Source organism: Podarcis muralis, chromosome 1, assembly GCF_964188315.1.
Source record: "Podarcis muralis chromosome 1, rPodMur119.hap1.1, whole genome shotgun sequence".
NCBI lineage: Eukaryota > Metazoa > Chordata > Lepidosauria > Squamata > Lacertidae > Podarcis > Podarcis muralis.
The window spans coordinates 64,296,989-64,321,874 of record NC_135655.1 but is presented as its reverse complement, the minus strand read 5'-3'; the positions used below and the strand labels follow the sequence as shown (position 1 = coordinate 64,321,874).

The 24,886-nt window shown below is 41.5% G+C and overlaps 1 protein-coding gene across 20 annotated transcripts in view; it reads left to right on the top strand.

The window, feature by feature from the left end:
- The window catches only part of PAX6 (paired box 6), a 42,749-nt gene extending 31,391 nt beyond the window's left edge, over positions 1-11,358 (top strand). For 15 of the 20 annotated variants that reach the window (XM_028729903.2, XM_028729887.2, XM_028729914.2 and 12 more), the window contains 6 exons: positions 2,229-2,387; positions 3,232-3,314; positions 4,103-4,253; positions 4,395-4,510; positions 9,514-9,664; positions 10,264-11,358. In XM_028729903.2, coding sequence (XP_028585736.1) covers positions 2,229-2,387; positions 3,232-3,314; positions 4,103-4,253; positions 4,395-4,510; positions 9,514-9,664; positions 10,264-10,349 — 746 coding nt within the window. In that variant the 3' untranslated portion in view covers positions 10,350-11,358. The remainder of the gene's footprint in view (positions 1-2,228; positions 2,388-3,231; positions 3,315-4,102; positions 4,254-4,394; positions 4,511-9,513; positions 9,665-10,263) is intronic. The other 5 variants (XM_028729991.2, XM_028729956.2, XM_028729973.2 and 2 more) reach the window with 1 other exon arrangement.
- The last annotated feature ends 13,528 nt before the right edge of the window (positions 11,359-24,886 follow it).

The following is a 24,886-nucleotide window of genomic DNA, read 5'->3' as shown; positions in this document are numbered from 1 at the left end:
CCTCAAAATTCTGCCCACGAAAGTTTGCCAACCCTCCTCCTTGCCCCAAGAGTTTAATAGTTTCCCTTACTCTGCGGGCATTGTGTCCTGGTGAAAAGCAGCCCCCTCGCTATTCAAGTGTTGGTGGTCATCTCAATAGATCTCCAAACGCCCATATGGTGACCACTGGAGATGAATCCAACTGTTTAAATGGGGGAGAAAGTTGGGGTTTTAAAACATTTCAAAGTGTTTGAAAAGATCCCTACCAGATCCTGTCACAATTCTCTTGAGGCTTTGAAGGCTGGGCCCCATTGTGAGCCGATTATAAACGATATTACTTTAAAGTTGATTTCCCACAAATATATATATTTTTTTCCAGGCTTAGGAGAGAGAGAGAACTGCTGGTGGATTTTGTTTTGGTAGCATAACTTTCCCCCCTCTCTTCCTTCCTAGTCCAGAGTGTTAGAATCAAAAGAATCCCTTCTTCTATTTTTCATTTAGCAACATCAAAACGCTTCAAATTATTCTCTGAAAGGAGAGGGAGAGTTAATTTACTGACAACTTCTCCTTTGCCTCTACAGAAATGTCCATTCCTTTTGTAAAACACCCTTCTCCCCCCCCTCCTTTCCCTTTTCCCTCAGTGTCTGCAGACACTTTGAAAGACAGCTAGACCACGAGCATATCTTTACCTCCAGCAGCAATGTGAAAACAATAAAACTTTCTCTTGTTTAATGATAGAAATTACATTAAAAGTGTTGGAAATGCCCTAATTAAAAATGTACCACTTAAATGATATGCCAGGCGCTCAGCTGCAGAATAGCATATTTAGCTACTTAGCGAACTCGCTACTATTTCTTTTTAAAATTACATGTTAAAATTTTTAAAGAAATCTTACTTTTCTCTGGTGCAACACATTACAAAGAATGGACAGTCCTTTTATCTAAATATAAAATTCCATTTTCAGCAATTATAGCCTGTTCTTGGTGATGATATAATTACAGCTGTGCTCTGTAATAGGTGTCAAGGCAATGCACACTCATACAATAGTTGAATAAAACTGCAGAACAATGCAGGCACTTCTAAATTCACAACCTTTAAAATGAAATTGACTGTGCAGAATTCAAATCAAAACTAGATAAATATTTTTTAAAAAAGATTACAAGCTTGGTTTGGTTTCTTAATAGCATTTTCTGCAAACCTATCAACATCTAATTGATTAGATAGGAATTACTGATTATAGATAATCTGAAATACTGAACATCACTATTTTAAGTGCAGCAATAGGTAAATAAATTCCATACAGAGAGGATCTTTTTCAGGGCATTTTCAAAAAGTTACAACCATCTCCACTTGAAATAATTTATTGGATTGTTGTATTTGTATGGGAGGGAGAAGTGATGTCTTTTATTAGTAGAATTAAAATGTATTATTAATCTTTAGTTCATACAGTGGGAATATGTTGTTATTTAGATAAACTGAATATTCTTTATTTGAACATGATATATGTCCCCCATTGTTACATACTAATTTGTGTTTTGTTCCATATTCCTTTGAACTCCTCTGCATTGCAAGTGGGAGGGGGGTGACCTTTTTCTTCAGTCACTATCCCACCCAAGATTTCAAGACTGATAAACCTTTTAAATAAGGCATTGTTTGTCCTTATACCACCAGTCCCACAGTAGTCCACGTATTTTAGTATGGACCAAGGGCTTAAGCCTCACACTCTAGTCCACAAACCATTTAGAATACAGTACCGGCGCTTCTGATCCCCAATTCCTATTACACCAATCTCAGTCTGAAACTCCACAAATGTTGCCATGCACACTCAGAGCCTGGAAGTGCAGATTCCCCTCTGCCTTTTGTTTAGATGCCCACTTTGTGCACCTCCTTTGGGTATAACAGCTCCATGTCCCACAGCAGAAGTTGGATCAAGCTGATTATATGCAAGGAAGTTTCATGTAACTTCAATGAGATACATGTACTGCAGAACTATCAGGTGGCAGCATGTTTTGGGTCTGGGCATATGCTGACCTCAAATATGTTTGGTTTAACTGAGAAACAACTTGACCAATAAGAGGCTTCTCATACAATTTATCACGAGGCCTCATCTCACCCTCAAGTAAGCTGATGGGTGGTTGTAACTTTGGCAAGGTTAAGAAGATATGTCCTTGGTCACGGCTGACTTTTTGTGCTAGAACATAGCGGTCCAGCTTGGTCTTTCTCAGGATGGCCTCCTCATTCTGTTGCAGATGGTTGTCCTCAACAAGAAGGAGGGGGAGAAAACACCAACTCCATCAGTTCCAATGGAGAAGATTCAGACGAGGCCCAGATGAGGCTTCAGCTGAAAAGGAAGCTGCAAAGAAATCGGACCTCCTTCACCCAAGAACAAATCGAAGCGCTTGAGAAAGGTATGTGGCGTGTGCCTGAGTCAAAACTAGGGAAGGGCTTCACATCCTCTGCTCTCTTCTGGGCCATCCTGACAAGTTCCAAAGAAATTCTTCGATGAACATTGACGAGGATCTCACATGGTTTTCCTACCAAAGGCATCTTTTAAATGCTTGGAGGTGACGTGATAAGGACAGCATTCTAAACTGACAACCCACCTGCTCCACAGTGCCGCAGTTTGGGCATCGCGTATTGGCTGAGTCATGGTGATGAGACTTCTGACTGCAGCCAACCTCGCCCTTCTCTCAGGTTACATTATATGATTGAAGGGCTGCTTTCAGGATACTGAGACTGCAGTTCCTGTCCTGGCATCACCAGTTGCCCCAGAGGACAGTTGTCCTTCTGCTTCTTTTGATGCATCTCCGATTCCGGGCCAACATTTCAAACGCTTTGCTTGAAATCCGATTAGATGATCACGTATTAACTTACTCATGTTCAAATGTTAGCACAGGAAAAGGAGGCCCTCATTTCTTATGCATTGGCTGCTCTAAATACATCCAAACACAGAGGAACTCTGGTCAATTCCTTCTTAACAATCTACTCCTATAATTGCATAGTCTGGTATTAATCACATATTTATCTAGCAGGGTGAGAGAATGTATATGTGTGTGTGAACACTGAACAATGACATCTCCCTCTTCTTAAAGGAAAGGAATAAAAATCATAGGAGCACTTTGGTGGAAAGATTCCTCATAAAAGATTGAAAGCATAAAGTGCACTCAAACATAGACAGCTGAAAGCAGGAAGCGGCCGTCCTTTCTGGGATCTGTTTTTAAAACTAACTCCGCCATGTTTCCTTTCTACCAGAATTCGAGAGAACTCACTATCCTGATGTGTTTGCCAGAGAGAGACTAGCTGCCAAAATAGACTTGCCTGAAGCAAGAATACAGGTACTCAAGTGACTATGTAATGTTTTCTTTCCTCCCCTCCCCTCCCCTCCCATCACCCTGTAAAGGGGGACACTGATGTTTTCAGGGGGAGATGCGTAGTCTCCAACAAAGCTGTCCATCTGCAGCCTGATAGGAACATATGAAGCTGTCTTATCCTGAGTCAGCCCACTGGTCCATCTGGCTCAGGGTTGTGCGCATTGCAGCCCTCTATCAGGCAGGGGCCTCTCCAATCCCTCCCTGGAGATGCCAGAGATTGAACATAGGACCTTCTGCATTCCAAGCTAGATGCTCTCCTACTGGGCTACAGCCCTTCCCATGCATGAGGACAGGAAAGCCCCAAGCAGTGCTTGTTGTTCCATCTGGATCTTGCCTAGTTAGCTATATATGTGCAGGCATGGGCACAAGGGAGGGGCAAATGCCCCCCAATCAATAAAAATCAATAAAAATACATAGCAAACTGAGGTTCTGCCCCCCAACAAAAGGCCTGCCCCCTAACAAAAACCCATGTGTGCAGGTGTGTAGTAGATGTGCATCCAATCTGCCCTGTGGGAAGCCAGTCACACATGCAGATGACTTTGTAGATCAGTAGTTCCATGTTTATTCCCCAGTCACTTTGTTAAATAGGTAATAGGTAACCTATGAAAAAAGGTTGCAGTGAGTCTCTGTCTTTATAGAGGCTTCCTATGAGTAGCTCTAGAGAAGTAGCTGGGTCTTCTGCTCTGAATGATGCTTGATAGGACATGGCCCTCTTTTCACAGTGCTAACAGAAAGGCTCTTGCGTTTTGCAGGTGTGGTTTTCCAACAGGAGGGCAAAATGGAGACGGGAAGAGAAGCTAAGGAATCAGAGAAGACAAGCCAGCAACACCCCCAGCCACATTCCCATCAGCAGTAGTTTTAGCACAAGTGTCTACCAACCAATCCCGCAACCCACAACACCTGGTAATGTGCTTTCAGAAATGTATTGATCAGTCAGTCACCCATTTGGGGCAATAGAACAGAACGCTCTGTACAGTAATACAGTCATCTGATTGAAGCGTAAACTAATACGTCCATCCTGTCTATCTATCTATTCTATTATAGTTTCCTCTTTCACATCAGGTTCAATGCTGGGCAGAACAGACACCGCGCTAACAAACACATACAGTGCTTTGCCACCCATGCCTAGCTTCACAATGGCTAACAACCTGCCTATGCAAGTAAGTATAATCCACTAATATGCTCTCTTTCTTTCTTTCTTTCTCCCCCACCTTCTCGTTCTCTCTCTGAGCTGGGCAGAGCCTTGCCCATTCGATGGCTGGGGTGGAGAATGCCAATTCCAGGCCAAAAGAGGAGGTTGTCAAAGGTCAAGGGGATTTCTGTTTTCACACCATTATGAAGTCTTCAAATTTGTGAAGTCAACATAGAACCTCCTTGAGATTGATCAGCCTAATGGAGGTGCTTGAGCCACTCATCAAGATTTCTTCCTTGGGCTAATTAACGTGGAGTAGCTCTCAGGGCCTGGCTCTATGTCTACAATGCTGGCCAAAAGTTCCACTTTATCCACAAACAGGTCTCGGGACATCATTTTTGCCAAGGTTTAACCACCTTGATTCTGACAGAGAGCTAAAGGGTATTTTGACAACAATTAATCAGAGTAAAGTGCTCTTGGGTATGAAACCCTGGAAGGAGCAAGGCAGCAGCCTCCAAACTGGCTACTCCAAAGCAGGGGTACCAACTTGAATAAAATATGGGGGGGGGGGACAAGTAAGCCCTGCCCTGCATAATCAACCACAAGACTTGGTGGACAGACACCGTTTGAATGGCAATGCCCATCAACTTCCAGGGGGCCCAGCCTCCTCAAATATTTTATTGGGGGGGAGGGTCAAGGGACCTCGGCCCCTAGGAGTTTGCTTCTATGCTGCATAGTTTTCTCCTTTTATTTCAATCAGGTCATTCCTGAGTAAAACATCAATAGTTTAATTTGGTCCTTCTGAGATTTCACAGGGATGCTTAAATTCAGTGATTTCTTATGTTTGCCACTCTGTTCCTTTTGTATGGGCAAGACTATCCTGTAGAAGCCACTGAATTGTTGTTGTGGATAGCAGTTGTGTGAGTTAGGTAGTTTTAGAAGAAATTATGGCTCTCTCTCTCTCCCTCCCCCACCTCTCACCTCCATATGGTAATGTGCATTATTTCAACGTGTGGAAAGTCAACCCTATGGCATTTTTGGTGGGTCCTCCTGGTCATTTTGATGACTGGGGCGCTGCACTTTCTCCCCAAAGCTATACCTTGACAGCACCACTGGTGGATAGTGTTTAGACGTGATTCAAAATCCTATTCAGCATGAAGCTCACAGGGTGGCCTTGGACAAAGCACTATCCCAGGGACCTTTGTGAGACTAAACCAAGAGAAAACTGTAGTGCTTGGGAGTGAAGGCCAGAATAAGTAAATAAAAAGAATGACTAATATTTTTTTAGCACTGTTCCTTTGGTACTGCCATATGCAATTAATTTTTTTTTTTAAAGTCCTGTATTAGTGTGACATGGGGATTTTCAAACCCAATTTACAATATCTAAACTGAATTGAACATTGGGCAAGATGGCAGGAAGTTGCTGGCTAAGTGGCGTTGCTCTGAGTTTCTCCATAGTGATCTCCACACTGCTGAGCATCATAGTCTTGCCCCCATATGTGGCATTGGGAGTCTTAGCATTAACCCTATCCACAGCTAACTTTTTGCTGTGTGGAAGCAGGGCTGGAACCTGCTTCTAATTCACAACAGTAGTGTTCAAGGACAGTTTAGACACTCTCTAATGCCCATTAACCTCATTTATTAACTCACTATTGGAGTCCCCCACATTTTTTTAAAGAAGACTTGCTTTTGACTACAGCATGATTCTAAATGGTGTCCACGATCATTGATATACATTGGCTACTGAGATAACAGGTTACTGAATCAGATGGGCCATTGGTCTGAGCCAGCACACTCTTCTTATGTTTTACTGTAAAAAAATGTGACAGTGGTTAATCCAGAATAATTTAATTTGTAATTGATTAATATTAATTAAAAGAATGGGACCATACCTAAGAAATAGGCTATGAGTAAAAGGCAAATTTGTCAATATTCTTGGGTATTTAACTCCTGGTAAATAGTTGCATAATACTCTGATTTCAAAGAGGCAAAGTTCCCAGAGCAATAGGAAAATTATAGCCAAAGGGTGCATTAGGAACATCCAGGTAATTAATGGGAGTTTGCCCATTGGGTATACAACTAGCACCCTGATCTTGTATACTTTACAAGGCAATCAATAGACCTAAATGCCACCTAAAGGATACAGTCTTGTGCAGAATGAAACATGCATTAAATCTATATAGAATCATGGTGGTTGGTCCTGATCCAGTTAGAGTTGATTGTGCTTAAGCCCCATGGCATTTCAGTCAGTTGTGATTAATTGTCTCACTGATTTCAATCTGTTTGAGAGTTCTTGACATGCGGCTGATGCATTGTGTATAAATGTTGTGGATCTCTTTGAATAGGCATGCTATATCGTAAGAAAATGTTATACATTGCTTGATTGATTTCCATAGAACAAAAGTGCAGCGAACATTTTCTGAATGAAGGCTAATATGTTTAGACTCGGGGTCTATGACTAGTTTTTCTAGTAGGGCACATGTGATTTTAACTGAATCAGGGCTTCTAAAGTGTCTGATTTGTTCAAGAAAGGCACTCTGATTCAGCAGATATTTTTGTGAATGGAAAGCGGGGCATTGTGATATCCCCCTTTTCTCTGATTTCCCCTAAAATGGTTGAGTACCCTCATGGAAGATAGTGCTGGGGACTGCGGGAGAAAAAGGGAATTTGCAAAAAACATCTTCCCCCTTCTTTCCATTCATGGAAACCTCCGCTGGATGAAAGAGCCTTCCATGAATAGGAGGGCAGCATACAACCCATTGATCTAAAAGTTGTAGAATGAGCCAACATAAAAGGACTGTTGCAATGGAACATGATAGTTAGGTACACAATCACTGGGAAGAGCTTTCCAAACCTGGAATGTGATCATCTGGACTGGAAAAGAGAAATAAAGGACTTGATAAAATTGTGAAAAATATGTGTAGTGAGTTAATTGGCGCTCATGGATTTGAATTCATAAAGCAAAAGTTTCAGAATCTGTTTAAGAAAAAAAATGTACCCAACCAGAGAAACTCATTAGTATAGCATTGGTGAGGAGAAAAGGCTTATTAAAATGCTAGCAGGATTACACCTTGGCTGATGAGACACTGTGGCTATTGGCACCCTAGAAATACCCAAGGGGGAAGAGGAGGATGTGAACAGCACCTGCAGTTCTAAATAGCTGTGTTAAAGTGAACAGAGCTGCCAAACCTCATGCTTGTAAGCAGGTGGATAACTAGCTGGCTGAGTGGGGGGGGGGGATACAATGCTAGGGTCCCCAATCATTATTGTGCACATGCGATGGAGCTCATAGGAAGATACAGAAGCTATAGGTTTTCCATGGCTTTTCATGAAGCATTGACTGGAGCTGGAGCTTGGAGAAATCAGATCATAGTAGAATTGGCCATAATGGAATCGGTTGCTATGTTTTTTATGACCCCCACCCCCACAATCAATCACATACAAATACATTTGCAGTAAATACAGTATGTATGTATGGCATATGCCTCTTGAATTTATAACTGAAGCTAGTATATTAATGCATAGTCATGAATAAATGTTGGGAAGGGGTTTATGTTGGTTACTTAATTGGCATGTGCATCTGAATTGTATTTTGGACCAGAGTTGCATTTTGGGTTGGGAACTCTTTGTTAAATGAACCCAGGATTATTGGGAGTGGGAATCTGAGCATGGTTGATAAGAGTTCTAAAGTAATCCAAAGATAATATATGAAAGATAAATTCTGGATAAAAGATAAATACAAAATGTTTCCAAATACTGTCCTTTAAGAACCTGACAGTTGTTGTGCAAGCAAAACTATATTCCTAAAATAAGGGCAATTGTTATTTCTGTTGTATGTGGATTGCTGAGGAAGAAGCAGCACTTTTACACAGATTTTACACAGAGTGCAACTGTAACCTAATATCCACAAAAATGTAACAGCAGTACTTTCAAAGGAAAGACAGAGAGTTGAGATTAGAAAGTAAAATATCCAAATCACAGGGAATAGTAATGGGAATTAGGAACCTAATTACTTTTAGCAGCCCCTCCTCCCCAAAAAATAACTCAGTCCAAATGACAATCAGTTTGGGGATAAATACAGGTATAAAATAGTGGATTGTATATTATTAAGGTTACCAATGGGCCTGTTGTATTATATCTGCTGCTTCTATATCCATGCTGTTCTGAATAAATATAGGTAAACAACTAGAAAACCAGGCCAATCCATAACCCGACTAAGATAAAATATTTAGATTTAAGTTGCTATTCCTCATGGGTTTAAACTGGTTTGTCACCTTGAAGTCTAACATATTCCCTGATCCAGAAATTGGACTGGGATGTAAGACCTAAACCATTACATTGCCCAAAACTGAGAGTGATATCAGTTCTTATAAGCAATATTTGTCTTCAGTGATGTGGCTTTCATGCACACCCTAATTTATATTCTGCACCAGTGATTCCCAAATGGTAGACCAACTTGTGGGAAGCTTGTGGACAAGACCCAGAGAGAAAATGTTTTTGTTTTGGTGTTCACTGTAAGGCTTATAGATTGGTAAGCTGATCCGATTTCCAGCTACAAACAAGAAGATAGATGATTCCTACTGAATTTGAGAGAATCATTAGGATTGGCACTTCTGAGAGATGCCTTTTTTTCTCAGTGCTTTTAACATGCATTGCAATATAAACAAAAACATAGCCCAATTCACAGTTAATGCTTCTGAGCAAGGATGCTCCACTCTCCACTCCCCAACCCAGTGACAGATCTGAAAGTGCTCAAATCTGGGGAAGTGAAGTGCTCAAAAAAGTAGCCCCTATATGAATATAATAAATTAATAGTGGAAGAACCTGCTCTCTGCATGCCATGGAATATAGTTGGGGAATCATTTGCCCTCTTTTGAGGGTGGGAACTGTGAAGACTGAGCACTCCGTGGAACAAGGCACTAAATATGAATGTTTAACTTCTTTGTCTGTAGAGTCTATCTACTGTCCCTACAAGGAAACAATGACTATATGATGCTGCTGAAATTCACAAGCCTTGCTTTGTTCTTTCAGCCCCCGGTACCCAGCCAGACTTCCTCTTACTCTTGCATGCTGCCCACAAGTCCGTCAGTAAATGGGAGGAGTTATGATACATATACCCCTCCTCACATGCAGACACATATGAACAGCCAGCCAATGGGCGCCTCTGGTGCAACTTCAACAGGTAAGCACCCTTTTGTTTCTATGTCAAAAGGAATTTAAAGGAGTTGTTTCTCCTGCCAGTCTGATCTCAACAATTTATTCAGAAAGTTATTGCTAATTTTCTATCCAAATGTGATTGTTAGTTACCTGTTAAAAACTCAGCAGTTGCTTAAACATAGTGGCTTGACTCTTTGTGTATAAGATAGGGAAGCCATTCCTGACTTGTTTTGGGGGGGCTGCACTTGAAGGAAGGAAGGAAGGAAGGAAGGAATGATGAACAGAACATTGTTTTGTTTCTCCCTTCCAGTTTATATCTTTCCCCCTCTCAGCACTTCTAGATAAAGTTGGAACATAAAAATAAAAGACTGCATCCCATTACAATTTGAAAATGTTAGAGCAGATTGACTGGACATTTAACTGTGGGGCCAAAAAGTATTTTCTAATATGCTTGCAGATGGCTAGGTCAACTGATTTCCTAAAATTAGGAAATGATCAAATGGGGAAAGATATTATTGACTTCTTTAACAGAGCCCTGGAAGCTTTAGAAGAAAGCCCCCTTTTAATAGAAGCTGAATATATGTGTATTTGTTACTATAAAATTTTTATTCTTTTTCTTTTAAGGTCTTATTTCCCCTGGAGTGTCAGTTCCTGTTCAAGTTCCCGGCAGTGAACCTGATATGTCTCAATATTGGCCAAGATTACAGTAAACCATGTGTTGATTTTGTAAATGGCTCTATGGACAACAGTTGGAGGTTTGGCTGTGTTTTCTAAAAGAAGAACGGCTTTCAGAGTACGTCTGTACTGCAACTGTGCCCTACGACATAACACATGGAGAAAGACTTTTAACATGGACCTTTGTATACATGAAGGCATTATATCAGTTGGAACAAATCTTCATTTTGGTATCCAAACTTTTATTCATTTTGATGTATTATTTGTAAATGGGCATTTGTATGTTATAATGAAAAAAGAACAATGTAGACTGAATGGATGTTTGCTTTTGTGTTGGTCATGAAGTTGTGTTTTTTATTTTATTTTTTAAAAAGGAAGCCATGATCAACAAGCTTTGCCACGAATTAAGAGTTTTATCAAGCTATATCGAATACTTCTACCAATCTGTTCATAGATTTCAGACTGATGCTCCAAGTTTGTATCATTCCATTGCATATAATTCAACCTGGAACAATACGGCATTAGATTTCTGTAAGAAAAATATCTGGTGGGATTTCCAAAGGTTATTAACAGATGATGCTTATGTGCAAACGAAGGATCAAGAGAGAACTTCAAAGAAGAAAAGTTTGATAGGAAAAGGATAGATTGTGTCTTCGATATAATCCAATTTGTTTTATGTCAAAATGTAAGTATTTGTCTTCCCTAGAAATCTCCCAGAATGATTTCTATAATAAAGTTAATTTCATTTATATTTGACAAGAATATTCTATAGATGTTTTATACACATTTTCATGCATCAAACGTTTCTTTTTTGGTCAGCAAAAGTTAATTGTTCTTAGCTGAAGTTGTACTACTGTTCACAGTCCAATCATTTTTGTGCATCTAAAATTCATTCCTAATCAATTAAAAGTGCTTGCAAGAGTTTTAAACTTAAGTGTTTTGAAGTTGTTCACAACGACATATCAAAATTAACCATTGTTGATTGTAAAAACCATGCCAAAGCCTTTGTATTTCCTTTATTATACTATTTTCTTTTTAACCTTATAGTGTGGTGTGGCCAATTTTTTTTCCTTGTTAGGTTTTAATATATATATATTTTATACAGACAAATCTTATTTTGACATTATTTTCTGTTTTTAAATATTGGAGATCCTCAAGAAATCACTTTTATATATTCTATAGCTTGGTTTGGAATCTTAGCTGAAAAGTTAACAGATTGCTGGAACACCAGAGCTGTATATGGAAGTCTCTCTATAATAGCTATAAAAAGGAAACTTTTTCCTCTTGCACAGAAGTGTATGCAAGAAAAGAGTTGTTTAATAGGGAGAAATCTAGCTAACTTTTAAGGAAGGTCTGCATTTTGAATTATGCTGCATAAATGTGGATTTATAGAAAGGGTTAACATTTTCTACTTACTTCAGTGCTGCAGCAGTCCTAAAGCAATCTATCTTCAAATAAATCCAGGTTAAATCAAATGGGATTAAGCTGGAATATTTGGTTGCAAGATTGCAGCCTCAGACTTTTTCCTTTTAAATGATTAAACTGGTGCATTATAACAAAAGCAAAGCTCTCTGAGGAAACGATCTCTCTATGTGCCTTCTCAAAGCACATTCTTAGTGTAATTTCCCAATGAACTTCTAACCTGGCTAATATTTCAATGCACTTTGCATGAGTGTGGGCGAGGGTGGAGAGGTGCACGTCAAGAAATAAAGAGAGAAGGAAAATAAACAGGCAACAACAATGCAAACTGTGACTGGCTAGTGAAAGCCGAAGGACTTTAGTCATTGGCAGCTAAATATAAACATTCCCACATCTATGGAGGAGGTTCATTGTGGTCCAGCTGTTACTTGCAATGTTGCAAGGAAAAACAGATCTGATGATGTATGAAAGCACAGGGAATTTGGAATCAAAGAGAAAGCACCACAAGCTGTACTCACAAAAGACAGAGAATAACATTTCTCTTCTGTTCAGTGTGCCATAACATAATCAAATACTACTTTTCTGTAAGTTGGAGACACTGTGGCTGCTTTGAGACAATTTGCTGATGCCATAAAAGCATCCAGATGCATAATTTTATTTCGTGACAAATGCAGAAAAGCATAACCTATTATAATATGGCTTTAATTAAAAAAACACACCACACACACACCCTATGAGTTTAAAATGAGCATGGTGGCTTTTCTGAAATATAAATATCTATAATAATGTGGAAAACCCAACCTAGGAATCACAACTAATAGAGATGTTTTGCATAAAAGTCAGCTATTTATTTCTGCTGATCATTTTAAATATTTTTTCAGAGAGAGAGTACACATTTTATGCATAAAATAATATGACATGCATGTAATTGCAGGCATCAGGAAAATCAGTCCTATACAAACAGCTCAATTAACTGCAGGAGGTTAGAGAATTCTGCTTTACTTGATTCTTCATAACACAAGATAATCTCTCCTGAGGATCAGCCATCTTCCAAGGAATTCCCTTCCTTGTACATGACTGAGTGTGCGAATCTTAACATGAATATCCGTATTAGATAGGCATGAATTTGACCCCTCGCACACTTATCCAAATCAGACAGCTATACCCTTTTCAACCTAAGTAATATTTTGATCAATTTTTAAACTACTTTTTTACTCCCCCTCGTTTGCAGCAACATGAGAGCCAAATCGTGTCCTACTGCACATCACAAGATCACACTCTTTATTCCAGGTTAATTAATCTAACTACCACCTCCTGGTTCTGTACTCAGAGCATCACTAAAACAGATTATAGTCATCAGCATGGAAGATCTGAATAGAAAGTGAACGTGTGTGTGTGTGTGTGTGTGTGTGTGTGTAGGGAGGGAAACCTATCCTAAGTTTTAAACCGTCTTGATTACAGGTTATTACAATGTGTTAATGGGTAGCATATGTTAAATGATCTTAAGAACGTGTCATCAGAAACCTTTAGTAGATAACTTCAGGGCTCAAGTTAGAGAAAACTTGAGTGGGGCAGCATCCTTGCCTATACTGTAGTTACAAAGAAACTCCTTCCTGGTGCTTTCATCCAAAGGAGCTATTGAAAAGAGCCAAAGACAAAGGCTTTCTTCTTCTTTCCTTTGTCCCCCAATAATTTTGCTTCTTTCTACTCTAGGCAGGCACTCAGTTTTCTCCTACAGGTTGGATCTGTACAGTAACAAGGCTTATCTGCATTACCTAATTTTTTATTTTATTGATACTTTGTCCCTTGTCCAGGGGTATAATTTGAAGAACAATCTACAACTATCATGTACCAGAGTGGCAGTACATTCTCTGAGTTTATTAAGAGCAAGGGAGGCATTTATGGCTCACTGGCTGGTGATCCTTTTCCTTGTCAAAGGGAGAGAGGCTGAGAAGAGTCCTTGGCTCACTGCTCATTAGGCAGAAGAGAGGCCACTTGAGCCCCTGAGCGCTGCCTGCCTGGAAAAGCTGCGGTTCTCTCAGCCACAGGGCATCTTGGGTTAGAGAACACTAGCTGAACGCAGCGTTGTGCTGGAGGACTCTTGTCTAGAATCCTGACAGGGCTCTATCGCCTGGAGTGGGATGGCAGGGAGAGAGTCTGCAACATCTCAACATGCCTGAGCTCGCATGCCAGTTCCTGGCTCCTGGCTCAGGGGCATGTGAGATTCTGCAGCAACCCAAGCATCTAACTGGACACAGCACAATTTCCAGGCTTTAAAGCACGATGAGAGAAAGTCTGTGCATTGGTAGTACTTTTAAATTTTGGCAAGCGGTTCGTAAACGGAAAGCTTTGAGTGTGTGTTCTAAATGGCAGCTCCTGATTACGCAGGCTTGATTTATATAAATGTTTACAGACTGACATTTATTAACCATCATTAAGTGTTTCTTGCATCTGTTTGTGACACTGAACCCATTTCCATTTAATTTTGGGGGATTTTGCCATTGATTTTCTTGGAAAATGCCATTTTTTATTATATATATATATATATATATTGGATGCAGCAATGTGCATCTCCTCTTGTGTGTTTTCCATTTTATATCTGCTGTTATCCTACAGAGCCTTGAGGCATAGTACATTCTAGGCGCACAGATGAGAAACAATGTGTAAGCTTTTGTTCACTCATGCTGTAGCTTTTATTTCAAATGTTCTGTTCTAGGCAATATTCTGCAAGGGAGAAGAAAACAATTGGCTTATGTATTTATAGCTTTGATGCCAATAATATTCACAGGCTCACAGCAGAATTCCTCCTGTTTAAGTTTTGAGTAGCCAAATTCATACCCAACACCATGTCAACGTAATTCTGTTAAAATAGTAGGATTGGTGGAATCAATTGACCTGTTTCTAAAACTTATTTTTCATGATTTTAAATAGGATTATTACTGGAAACATTTTCTGTGAAGGAGTTCAGAGCTGATGGCACTGAAAATATTAAAAAAAACATTCTTGAAACAAGCCACATAGTTTACATTTTCCCAAGAAAAGTTGTCTAGGGGCTTTTAAAGGGAAGTGTACCAGGTAACCCCATTGATTAAGTGCTATTGAAATAAATCAGAATTATGAAAGAATACAGTTTAGAAAGATACATTAGTCAATAGGAAAACCCATTCTCATGGATTATGACTTTGATTAAGAAAAATGTTCTTCTGAAAAGAAAGTCACATGAAAACCTTAATCCAAACTTTCAATCATCCAGAAATTTTGCATTTTCTTCAGATCATTTGCTTAAATGGGTTTGCACAATATAAGCAGCGTGGCATTGCATTGCACCCAACTCAAATGCTAGTTTCTCTTTTCAGTGTTGTTTGGGAGTTTAACTGCCTTAAAGACTTATATCTTTCAATGGAATTGGGAAAACTAGGTAATTGGCAAGAATGCCATCAATACTTTAAATCATAATTTTCTAATCTGTATTTGCAAGGTGAACAAAACCCTCATAAAACATCAGTGTAAATTATCAGTTTACATGAGAGGTTTTTTCCCTTACAGAAGAGTAATAACATTTTAATAATTAAAAAATGGCAGTCTTTTCCATCAGACTACAGATGAGCAATATTTTATTTGGCTCCAAATGTGGCCTTCCAGGGCATGTTTTGCAGAGGACCAACCCATCTGCTGTGTTAAAAAGTGATTCCTGTTGTGTGCAGAAAGGCAACCCATTTCCAGACTCATCTACAAGTGCTGTCCACCAGTGACTTTTCAGACCTTCGTGAAATTTAATTGCCCACCAATAACACAATGGGATTGAAAAAGGACAGATCAATCAAAATATAACAGCCAGACATCTCAGGTTATCTCAGATGGGCACATACATACATGGCCTGGTGCCTGCTCTGTTTTGATTGATTTGCCCTTTTCCAATCACGTTGTGCAATTTAATTATCTCCAAGCAACACCCAAAGGGTTTAGTGCAAATTTGGGGATAAGCTCTTTTTACAGTTTGGTGTTATGATGACATACACTTAACACTGTCCTCCCTCTTGGTTCCGTTTGTATTTGTGTGGAATGCTCACAAGAGTTAAACAGCCATATAGCTTTCACCTAGAAAAACAGGCGCATGTTTTGCTCCACCTGTTTGAGTTGGTTGTGGGGCAAGAAGCTCTTTTCCTAAAGTAAAACACTCAGTTTTCCACAGTCAATTGGTCTGGATACTTAAAGGAAAAGAGTCCAAAGGACCGCATTGTAGATTGCATGTGGAAAACAGGCATTTTTGTGTGTGAATTGTCTGGGTAATAGTTATGATTTTTAAATAGCAACAGCATTGTTCGGAAAGCTTTGGACTACATTTTGAGTTAATTTAATTTAAAAAGGAAGAAGGAATTTCCAGTTTGCTCATTTTGATCACCAGGCTCTTGTGGCTGATTTAGGACAGCAACCAAACAGCATGAAAATGAAAAAAGAAGACATTTTTGAAAGAACTGGGGAAGACTTTGGTGAATGAATACATGTGAGACACCGACATTGTAATTTAGCTATTAGAGTTATTTAGCTGTGAAATATTAGAGTTCGTCATTACTTGTTGATCACGTTTCTCACTAATGTCTGGCTGTTGACTCAGTTGGGACTTTGCTTCCATTCTCTCTCTCTTTTTTAAAAAATATTTTATTAAGGATTTTCTTGTTTTACAGAAGTGTAGTGGTTTTTTTTATATATATATTTTACTTCCATTCTCTTTTTAAGCAATGAAAATTCATTTGCAACTTTGGAGACACAGTTTTCAACTGTGATGCCACAAGCTGCCGCTTCACTTGCTTTTCAAAGGGCTGCAACACCTTCAATCTCACAAGGACTAGTTTATAGACGGAAACAGGATTTAAGACTCTACCACACAAGGAGCTATTTTGTTGACGTCGTACAAATGGTTTTGGCTCTGAAGAAGCAAGCTTCCCAGTTTAGGAAGAGGGATTCAAGGAAGACTCTCTGTTGCTGACAGAGGAGTCAGTGCTGGTCACCTGTCCAACCAGGAGGAAAAGGGGAGGCCCACAAGCACTACTGCACCTGTGGATCTCTAGCTTTTTGGTATGCTGTGCAATGCAATCACTTTTGAACTTCACACCCCTGGCTAAACTTCACTTATTACTAGAACCTAACTCCCTATCTACCTATGTACCTCCTATATCTCAAAGGCTGCTAACATTTCTAATTTCTAAATGTTATTTTTGAAATACAGTGGTACCTCCAGTTAAGTACTTAATTCGTTCCGGAGGTCCGTTCTTAACCTGAAACTGTTCTTAACCTAAAGCACCACTTTAGCTAATGGGGCCTCCTGCTGTCGCCGCGTTGCCGGAGCACAATTTCTGTTCTCATCCTGAAGCAAAGTTCTTAACCTGAAGCACTATTTCTGGGTTAGCGGAGTCTGTAACCTGAAGCGTATGTAACCTGAAGCGTATGTGACCTGAGGTACCACTGTACAAGCTTCAGGGCCCTTTTTTCTTTTTTTAAATGGTGGTGGTTTTGCAAACCCTTAGGTATAGCTAATGAACTTGCAAGACAATTTTGTTCAGTGGTTTTTAAAGAGCAAAACCCTTAACAGGACCCTTTGCAAACTCTTGAATTTGGCTCATGTTTTTCTCTGCTGTTTTGAACTTGCAATCCCTCCACTCTAAACCTTTGCTTAATTTTCTGGTCAGCGGAATCTGCCTTAAACGGAGTGCGCATGGAGTTGGGGAAAGGATATCAAATGTATTTTGTGTAAGAGCAGTTGAGACATGGAATGTCACTGGAAAATAATGTGCTGCACTCCCAGCCCCCACAGCAACATGGAGGACAGGGGGAAGGAGGTAATGGGCCTCCTCAAGCCCCTGGCAGCTTATGGTATTATGGGGGAAGGGATTAGGGTTGCATGCTGTGAAATTTAAAAAATCCTCCTGTGAACTATGCAGGGATGGTTTAGTTTCTAGAACTAATTCTCCACTTGTAATATATAAATAAAATGCTCAGGTTTGGGACTGGCACTACTCCAGTGTTATATAGGACAGCAAGAGAAGGCCTCCAGATATAGGAAGAGAAAACAGAGGCCTAAGTCCTTTCTTTACTGCTGAAACTGCCTTCTGCCCTACCTCAGAAGCCTGAACAGGACTACAAGGCTCTTGTTCCAGGCTGACTGGAGCCCTAAAATTGCAGCACTCCTCTTTAGAGAAGTTGCAACATGGTATTAAGAGCACAAGAACATAAGACAAATCATGTTGGATCAAACCAAAGGCCTATTGAGTTTACCATTCTGTTCTCAGACTGGTCAGCCAGCTGCCTATAGGAAACCTGCAAGCCGGACATAAGCGCAACAACTTCCTCTCCTGTGATTCCCAGCAACTGGTATTCAGCGGCAATTCTCAGTGAGCAATTTGAATGGCACTCAGCTCTGTTGTGCATTGGATGCCATAGTTGTTGGTCAAAGTCAAGGACACCAGTGTCCAAGGCATACTCTATGGGGCTGGTTTTACTTTATATAGCCGGATGATGTGGACAGGACCCTTGCAACGATACCCACTTCTTGGACAAGTTGATGAAGAGAATGTTGGCAGGAGTTTCTGCAGGAAACGGATTATCTGGATCCATTGCAATCTGGGGTCAGGTGTGGTGTTGGGGAGGAACCAGCCTTGGCTGCCCTAGTGGATGACTAGTACCAAGAGTGGCACAGAGATACTGCAATTCTGCTTATGTTCCTCAGTCACTTAGCTTTCGATACTTATCACCATTGTGTTCTCCTTGACTTGCTCTTTGGGATGGATACTGGGGGCACAGTTTGCTCCAGCCCACAGGGTTGTGCCCAGAGTACAGCACTGGAAGATTGTGCTACAGCCACATGGTCTTCCCACAATGGTATGTGTGACACAGGGCATGGTCTTCTCCCCCCCCCCAATCTTTATGAAGCCATTGGGAGTGTTCATTAGGACTTTGGAGGCAAAGTGTCATCAGTATGCTAGTGACACACAGCTCTAATTCTCCATAACAACTGAATCAGGAGAAGCTGTGCAAGATCTGGCTCATTGTCTAGGTTCAGTGGTGGAGTGGATGAGGGCCATAACTGAGTTTGAACATAAAGATACAGTGGTACCTCGGGTTACAGATGCTTCAGGTTACAAACTCTGCTAACCCAGAAATAGTACCTTGGCTTAAGAACTTTGCTAATGACCACCACCTCTGCTTCCGCCTCAGCGTCTGAGCTGCTCCTTGTCATAGGTTCTTCCTGCTCACCAAAACCTGTTGTCCCATCAGTATCCAGCACCTCCTCTCAATCTTCCCCCCAACCGCTCCTCAGTGTCCCACCACCAATCCCCGGGCTCTGAGCTTTCCTTTTCTGTGTTTTCCCTTGGGGGTTCCTTGGCTGACGGCTCCCATCATTCCTAGTCCAGCCAGTGCCTGACATCCATGCATTGGTACCCTTAAGATTAGATTATTGCAATGCATTCCATGAGGGGCTGCCCTTGGGTCTCAACTGGAGGCTTCAGCTGGCGCAAAACACTGTGGCTAGACTATTGATAGGGCAGACTGACACCAGAGCATAACTGCAGTGTGCAAAAGCTTGCATTGGCTGAGCATATGCTATTGTGTCAGGTTTAAGGTTCTTGTATGGCTAGTCATTGATAGCTTAATGATCCTGGAATTTAGCTAATCATATTTTAAAGCCATCCAAATTAGTACCCACCACTGCATCTTGTGGGAGCTAATTCCATAGTTTAGCTTGTTTAAATAGTCCATATTTAAAACTATTGCAGGATACTTATGTAACACTCTACCAGTCTGAAAAAAAGCCAAAGCAGCTTAATAATACCTATAGAGTGATTTTGAAAAAATAAAAATAAAAACCCCAACCTATAATACATTTAGGAGTTTTCAAAGTGATATGTTGAAGAAGCTCAAGTCTCTTGTAACATATGCTAGCTCTCTCCTCCTCCTCCTCTTCCTCCTCCTCCTCCTCTTCCTCCTCCACTCCCCTAGTCTGGGAAGGCTTATTCATTTTCTTAATACTATTTCAAACACATTTAAGCATATAACAAAATACAAAATGCAGAAATGTGAAATGGAGCAATCCTCATCAGGGATTTAGGCTTCAATTCTATAAACACTTTTCAGGCAGTAAGACCCATTAAATTGAGTGGGGCATCATGGATATAATATTGCCCTGTGATTCCTGCCCCCATTTTTGTTAGAAAGGGGAGGAATTGGACCCAGGAGGTCCCAACTGAAATATATCCACTCATCTTTCGTTGCATCATTGCTCCAAAATAGCCTAGGTAAAGGTAAACGTACCCCTGCCCGTATGGGCCAGTCTTGACAGACTCTAGGGTTGTGCGCCCATCTCACTCAAGAGGCCAGGGGTCAGCGCTGTCCGCAGACACTTCCGGGTCAAGTGGCCAGCGTGACAAGCTGCATCTGGCGAGCCAGAGCCGCACACGGAAACGCCGTTTACCTTCCCGCCAGTAAGCGGTCCCTATTTATCTACTTGCACCCGGGAGTGCTTTCGAACTGCTAGGTTGGCAGGCGCTGGGACTGAGCAACGGGAGCGCACCCCGCCGCGGGGATTCGAACCGCCGACCTTTCGATCGGCAAGTCCTAGGCGCTGAGGCTTTTACCCACAGCGCCACCCGCCAAAATAGCCTAAGACGTATGAAAATGAGGCTGCAGTCCAAACCTCTGCAAAGGTTAGTAGCAAAATCAAGGAGCTACTCTATGTGTTTCTATTTATTACATGCACATCCCTCCTTTCCTCAAGGAGCTCAATGTGGAGTACATACTGTAGGGCTTGTCCCCATTTTATCCTCACAGCAACTTTATGAAGTAGGTTAGGCTGACAGTGACTGGCCCAAGGTCCTTCGGTGAACTTCATGGGAGAGTCAGGATTTGAACCCTGGTCTGTCCCAGGTTCAAAGCTAACACTCCAGTCATTACACCCACACATGGGAATGGCCAGTGGTGGTGGTGGGGTTCTCCTGAAATTGATGTTACCTACAAAACAATTTTATTTGTTCCCTAGTGTCTATACTAAATAGTTTTTGGTTTTTTTGCTAATTAGTCTCTCTTTAACGTTAAGCCTGTTTGCAATATACAAATGTACATATTTGTATGTAATTATAAGCCTAATTACTCCATAATTGCAAAGCTCTTGTAGATGGTGCCATCATCATTACCACAACCACCATCATTTTCTCTGAATGCTGTCATTTTTTTATGGTGCCTGTGTGTTATACTTGAACTGACCACTCTTGGTTCCCTGCCTAGAGAGTAGTGGTCATTGGGTACATGGCAGCTGGCAGCATCTATTCTATGAGGCTGCAGATATGGAACGTCCCCAAACATTGGATATCTCTGTGCACAGTACAGTACCAAGGTGGGCAGTCCAGCGTCTCCGGACTGGTAGAATTGTATTTCATATACTGAAGGACTAGAAGGAGCAGATTGCTAAATACAGAGGCACTGTAATAAATGTTCACAAACTTCCCTACATGCCGAAGGGCAGATGGGGCCCATCCAGGAGAAGGAAAACTCCAATCTTAAGCCTTTCAGGATATCTTTGGGAGAAGAAAAGGCTAAGGAGTAAGCCCTACATGAATCCTATCTGTGCTGCCGCCACTGTGCACCAAACGTGCAGGTGATTACATGCTCTCACACAGTGCCTAGGAGGATCTGGCTGTAACCTGTGCCCCCAGTACATTTTTCTTGCATTCGCAGTCAGAATGCAGAAAAACAATGAGCAAAAGATGCTTGTATAAGAATGCTGTTTGAAGACGTACAACACAGTGTGACTTTAAATGAAACTAGGGGCGAAACATCAGGGCTTAGATTGAAACATTTTAAAAGTAGGCCATGCTGGAAATAGACATACATGGTACTGAGCAAATGCCAAGATTCCCCCAGACTGCAGAGCAGAGAGAGAGAGAAAGGAAGCTGGGTTAGTCTATCATTGCTGCTCAGAGCTGCCTTTGGCTCTTCTGCAACTGTCATCTATCAGCACTCATTCCATCAAGCTCCCTGCACTGTTTCCATCCCAACTGGTCATTATAGGAAGAACTAGTACCTGAGCTTGTTCCTTTCCTCCTCCCTCCCCATTCTCCTTTCCTTGTATGTCATCTATTTTAGATTGTTTTTCATTGATCTGTAAAGTTGCTCTGGAACCTCAGGCCAAATGTGGCCAAGTCAACTCAACTCAAACCTTTATTGCATTAGCAAACTGCCATAGCAAAATAAGACAATACAAAAAAAGAAAAAAGACAAACTAGAGACAAGCAACCAAGCAAAATTCAGGTGTTTTGGCTGGCGTAGTGACATTTAAGTTACCCGAAGACAATAATGCAAAGATATAGTAGCCAGCGCCCAAAAACTAATATGCGGGTATATATAAAGCACAAAATGGCCCCAGAACAGACTCAGCATATTGAGTTAAAAGTAATAAAAGAATTAAAACAGGTCCAGGTCTAGGGCACGCTACCCTGTCAGAGTAGCCCTGAGTTTCAGAGCCTGCACTATGAAGATTGCCACCCCACGTGAGATTTGGGGATTTGCGTCCACAAGAAGCGATTTCAAACAGTCTTCCTTAGATGTAATGGTGGACGGGATCAAAAGGAGGAGCTTAGATCTTATTGGCTCATAAATAGGGCAGTAGAAAAAGAAATGTATGAAGTCCTCTACTTCATTCATTGTGCATGGACATAGACGCTGGGTAATAGGGGTCTTAGAGTAAATCCCCTGCAGGAAGGCCGTGGGTATAGAATGGAAGCGGGCCATTGTAAACGCTCTTCTCAAATTGGGCTCCGTCAGGTCTATCAAGTAGTTGGCAAGTGATCTTACCACTTTCACTTTAGGGAGCCACATGGAAAGGCGAGCTGAGGTGGACTGTGCCCGGTCCATGGCCTCGTCTCTTGTAAGAATCCAGGCCCGGATTTTATGTTTGTCCCAAGAGGACAGCGAGTCAAGATTTGGGAGAGAGTAGCGTGCAGTAATAGTCCCCATGGCCTTGGACCATTTATTGCATTGAGAACACGTTAAAAAGGCTTGCCTGGCTAGTAGGGAACCTGGGGCATTGATTAATTTACAATAAAAGCTAATAATTCTAATGTGGGCTCTCGCAACAATGGAGGGGAGGCCCAGTTCTGTTCTTAACTGTGCTGCAACCGAGCCCTTGGGGAGACCCAGTATCTTCCGTGCAAAAGAGTTTTGTAGAATCTCCAGCCGTTGTAGTGTTTTTAAATTCCACCCCCAGATTTCAACCCCATACAGTAACATCGGGAGGACTTTGCTGATAAATGCTTTTCTGATTGGTGGAACCAGCTGGCCGCCTTTTGCATAGTAGAATTTCTCCAAGGCTTTGATGGTTCTGCGGGCAGCCAGGATGGTTGTATTTAGGTGAGCTGACCAGCTAAGCCCATGCTGAAAAATGATACCCAAGTACTTGAATGCTGAACAATATTCAATAGAATGGCCCTCAATATTCCAGAGTGACTTCCGAGTTTTCGTGCCAAAAGTAAGAATTTTGGTTTTGGCGAAATTAATTTTAAGGGAGTTGGTATCACAATATGTCATGAGCCCTCTGAGCGTGTTGTTTAGGCCCAGCTTGGTTAATGACAGTATCACCATGTCGTCCGCATAGAGTAATATGGGGATCTTGAGCTGTTGTAAGGAGGGGGCAGATTGATTTAGGGCCTTCATAGTTGTGACGATGTCATTGATATAGAAATTGAATGTGGCCAAGTCTCTCAGGATTCTTTGTAAGCTCTGCATCTTCTCCAGGCAACACCTCCTGAAGGGCCTGCTCTACACCCTCCATGAGTCCTTTTGCTTGGCCGGAATGTTTCCTTGCACTGTGATAACTTATTTTGCTTGCCTGGAGGAAGTGAGTATGAGTGCACATCCATGCAAAGTGTTGATGGGGAACCTGTGAGCCTCTGTCACTGGACTACAACTGCATCCTTGACCTTTGGCGTGGGGCTGATGGGCGCTGAAGCTGCAACACAGCTCAGTTGGTGGAGCATGAGACTCTTAATCTCAGGGTTCTGGGTTCGAGCCCCACTTTGGGTGACTTATTCCTGCAGTGCAGGGGGTAGAACCAGATGACCCTTGTGGTCCCTTCTACAATTCTACGATTCTAAGATCTAAAGGGCCACAGCCTCCCCACTACCACCACCTCCCAGTATCCAGCTTGTGCTTGATTTGGCTGGAATATAGCCCGCTATACAAAGATACGGAAAACAGTGGCTTTGTAGTCTGTGGAAAAGTTGGCAGGAAAGGATGGCAGGAAGGGTGGTATGCAGGCTGGTGGAGAGAAACAAACTGCTATGACTGTTGGAAACACAGCTTAAATTATGGCAAGTTGTTGTGAGCAGCTGCCAACAATGGAGGTACCTTGTGCTTGTGAAACGGTTTATTCCCACCCCTACTTTTTATCCCCCAAACAGCTCTGTGAGGTTGACCGGTCTCAGAAACAGCAACTGGTCCAGGGCTACTAGGAATTCTTAAAGCTAAAAAGGGACTTGAATCCAGCTCTCCCCAATACCAAGTTTTTAGGTATCTGGTTGCGTTCTCTGCCCCAAATCAATGAGGGCTGGCTGCAAAATTATGCATTTGCCTGCTTGGTCATATTTTTAGGACCCACCTTACTTCTGTGACAGTAAGATTTAAATTGCTTTTAAATACTGTGTTTTAATTGTTGTAACCCATCCTGGGACCTTGGGGTAAAGGGTGGATTAACAACAACAGTAACAACAACAGTAGGTTGAGAGCTTTAACTTCCAAGTTATCTGAATTAGGCACTCCTAGTTTAATTTTTTTAAATGATAAGTAACCGGGAGCCGCTTCCTCTCTTATCCTACCAGAGCTCTGTGAACCTGCCCCACGGAGAAAGCAGTTTGCATTCTCTCTCTTTCTCTGTCTCCCTGCTCCAATCATTAGGGCCATAAGAAACGATGTCGGAGGTTTTTGCCCAATCCCAGCTCTCTTGCCAAATTAGCTTGTTGGGAAACGAAGTCCAAGCATGGAGAAGAAAGGTAACAATGCCTATAATCTCTGGGCCCCCCCGATCCCTTCAAATGTTTTACTGCGAGGGCCAAAGGGACCTGGCCCCCTAGGAGTTGGAGCCTATGGTTAGTGTTCAAATCTGTTCAAT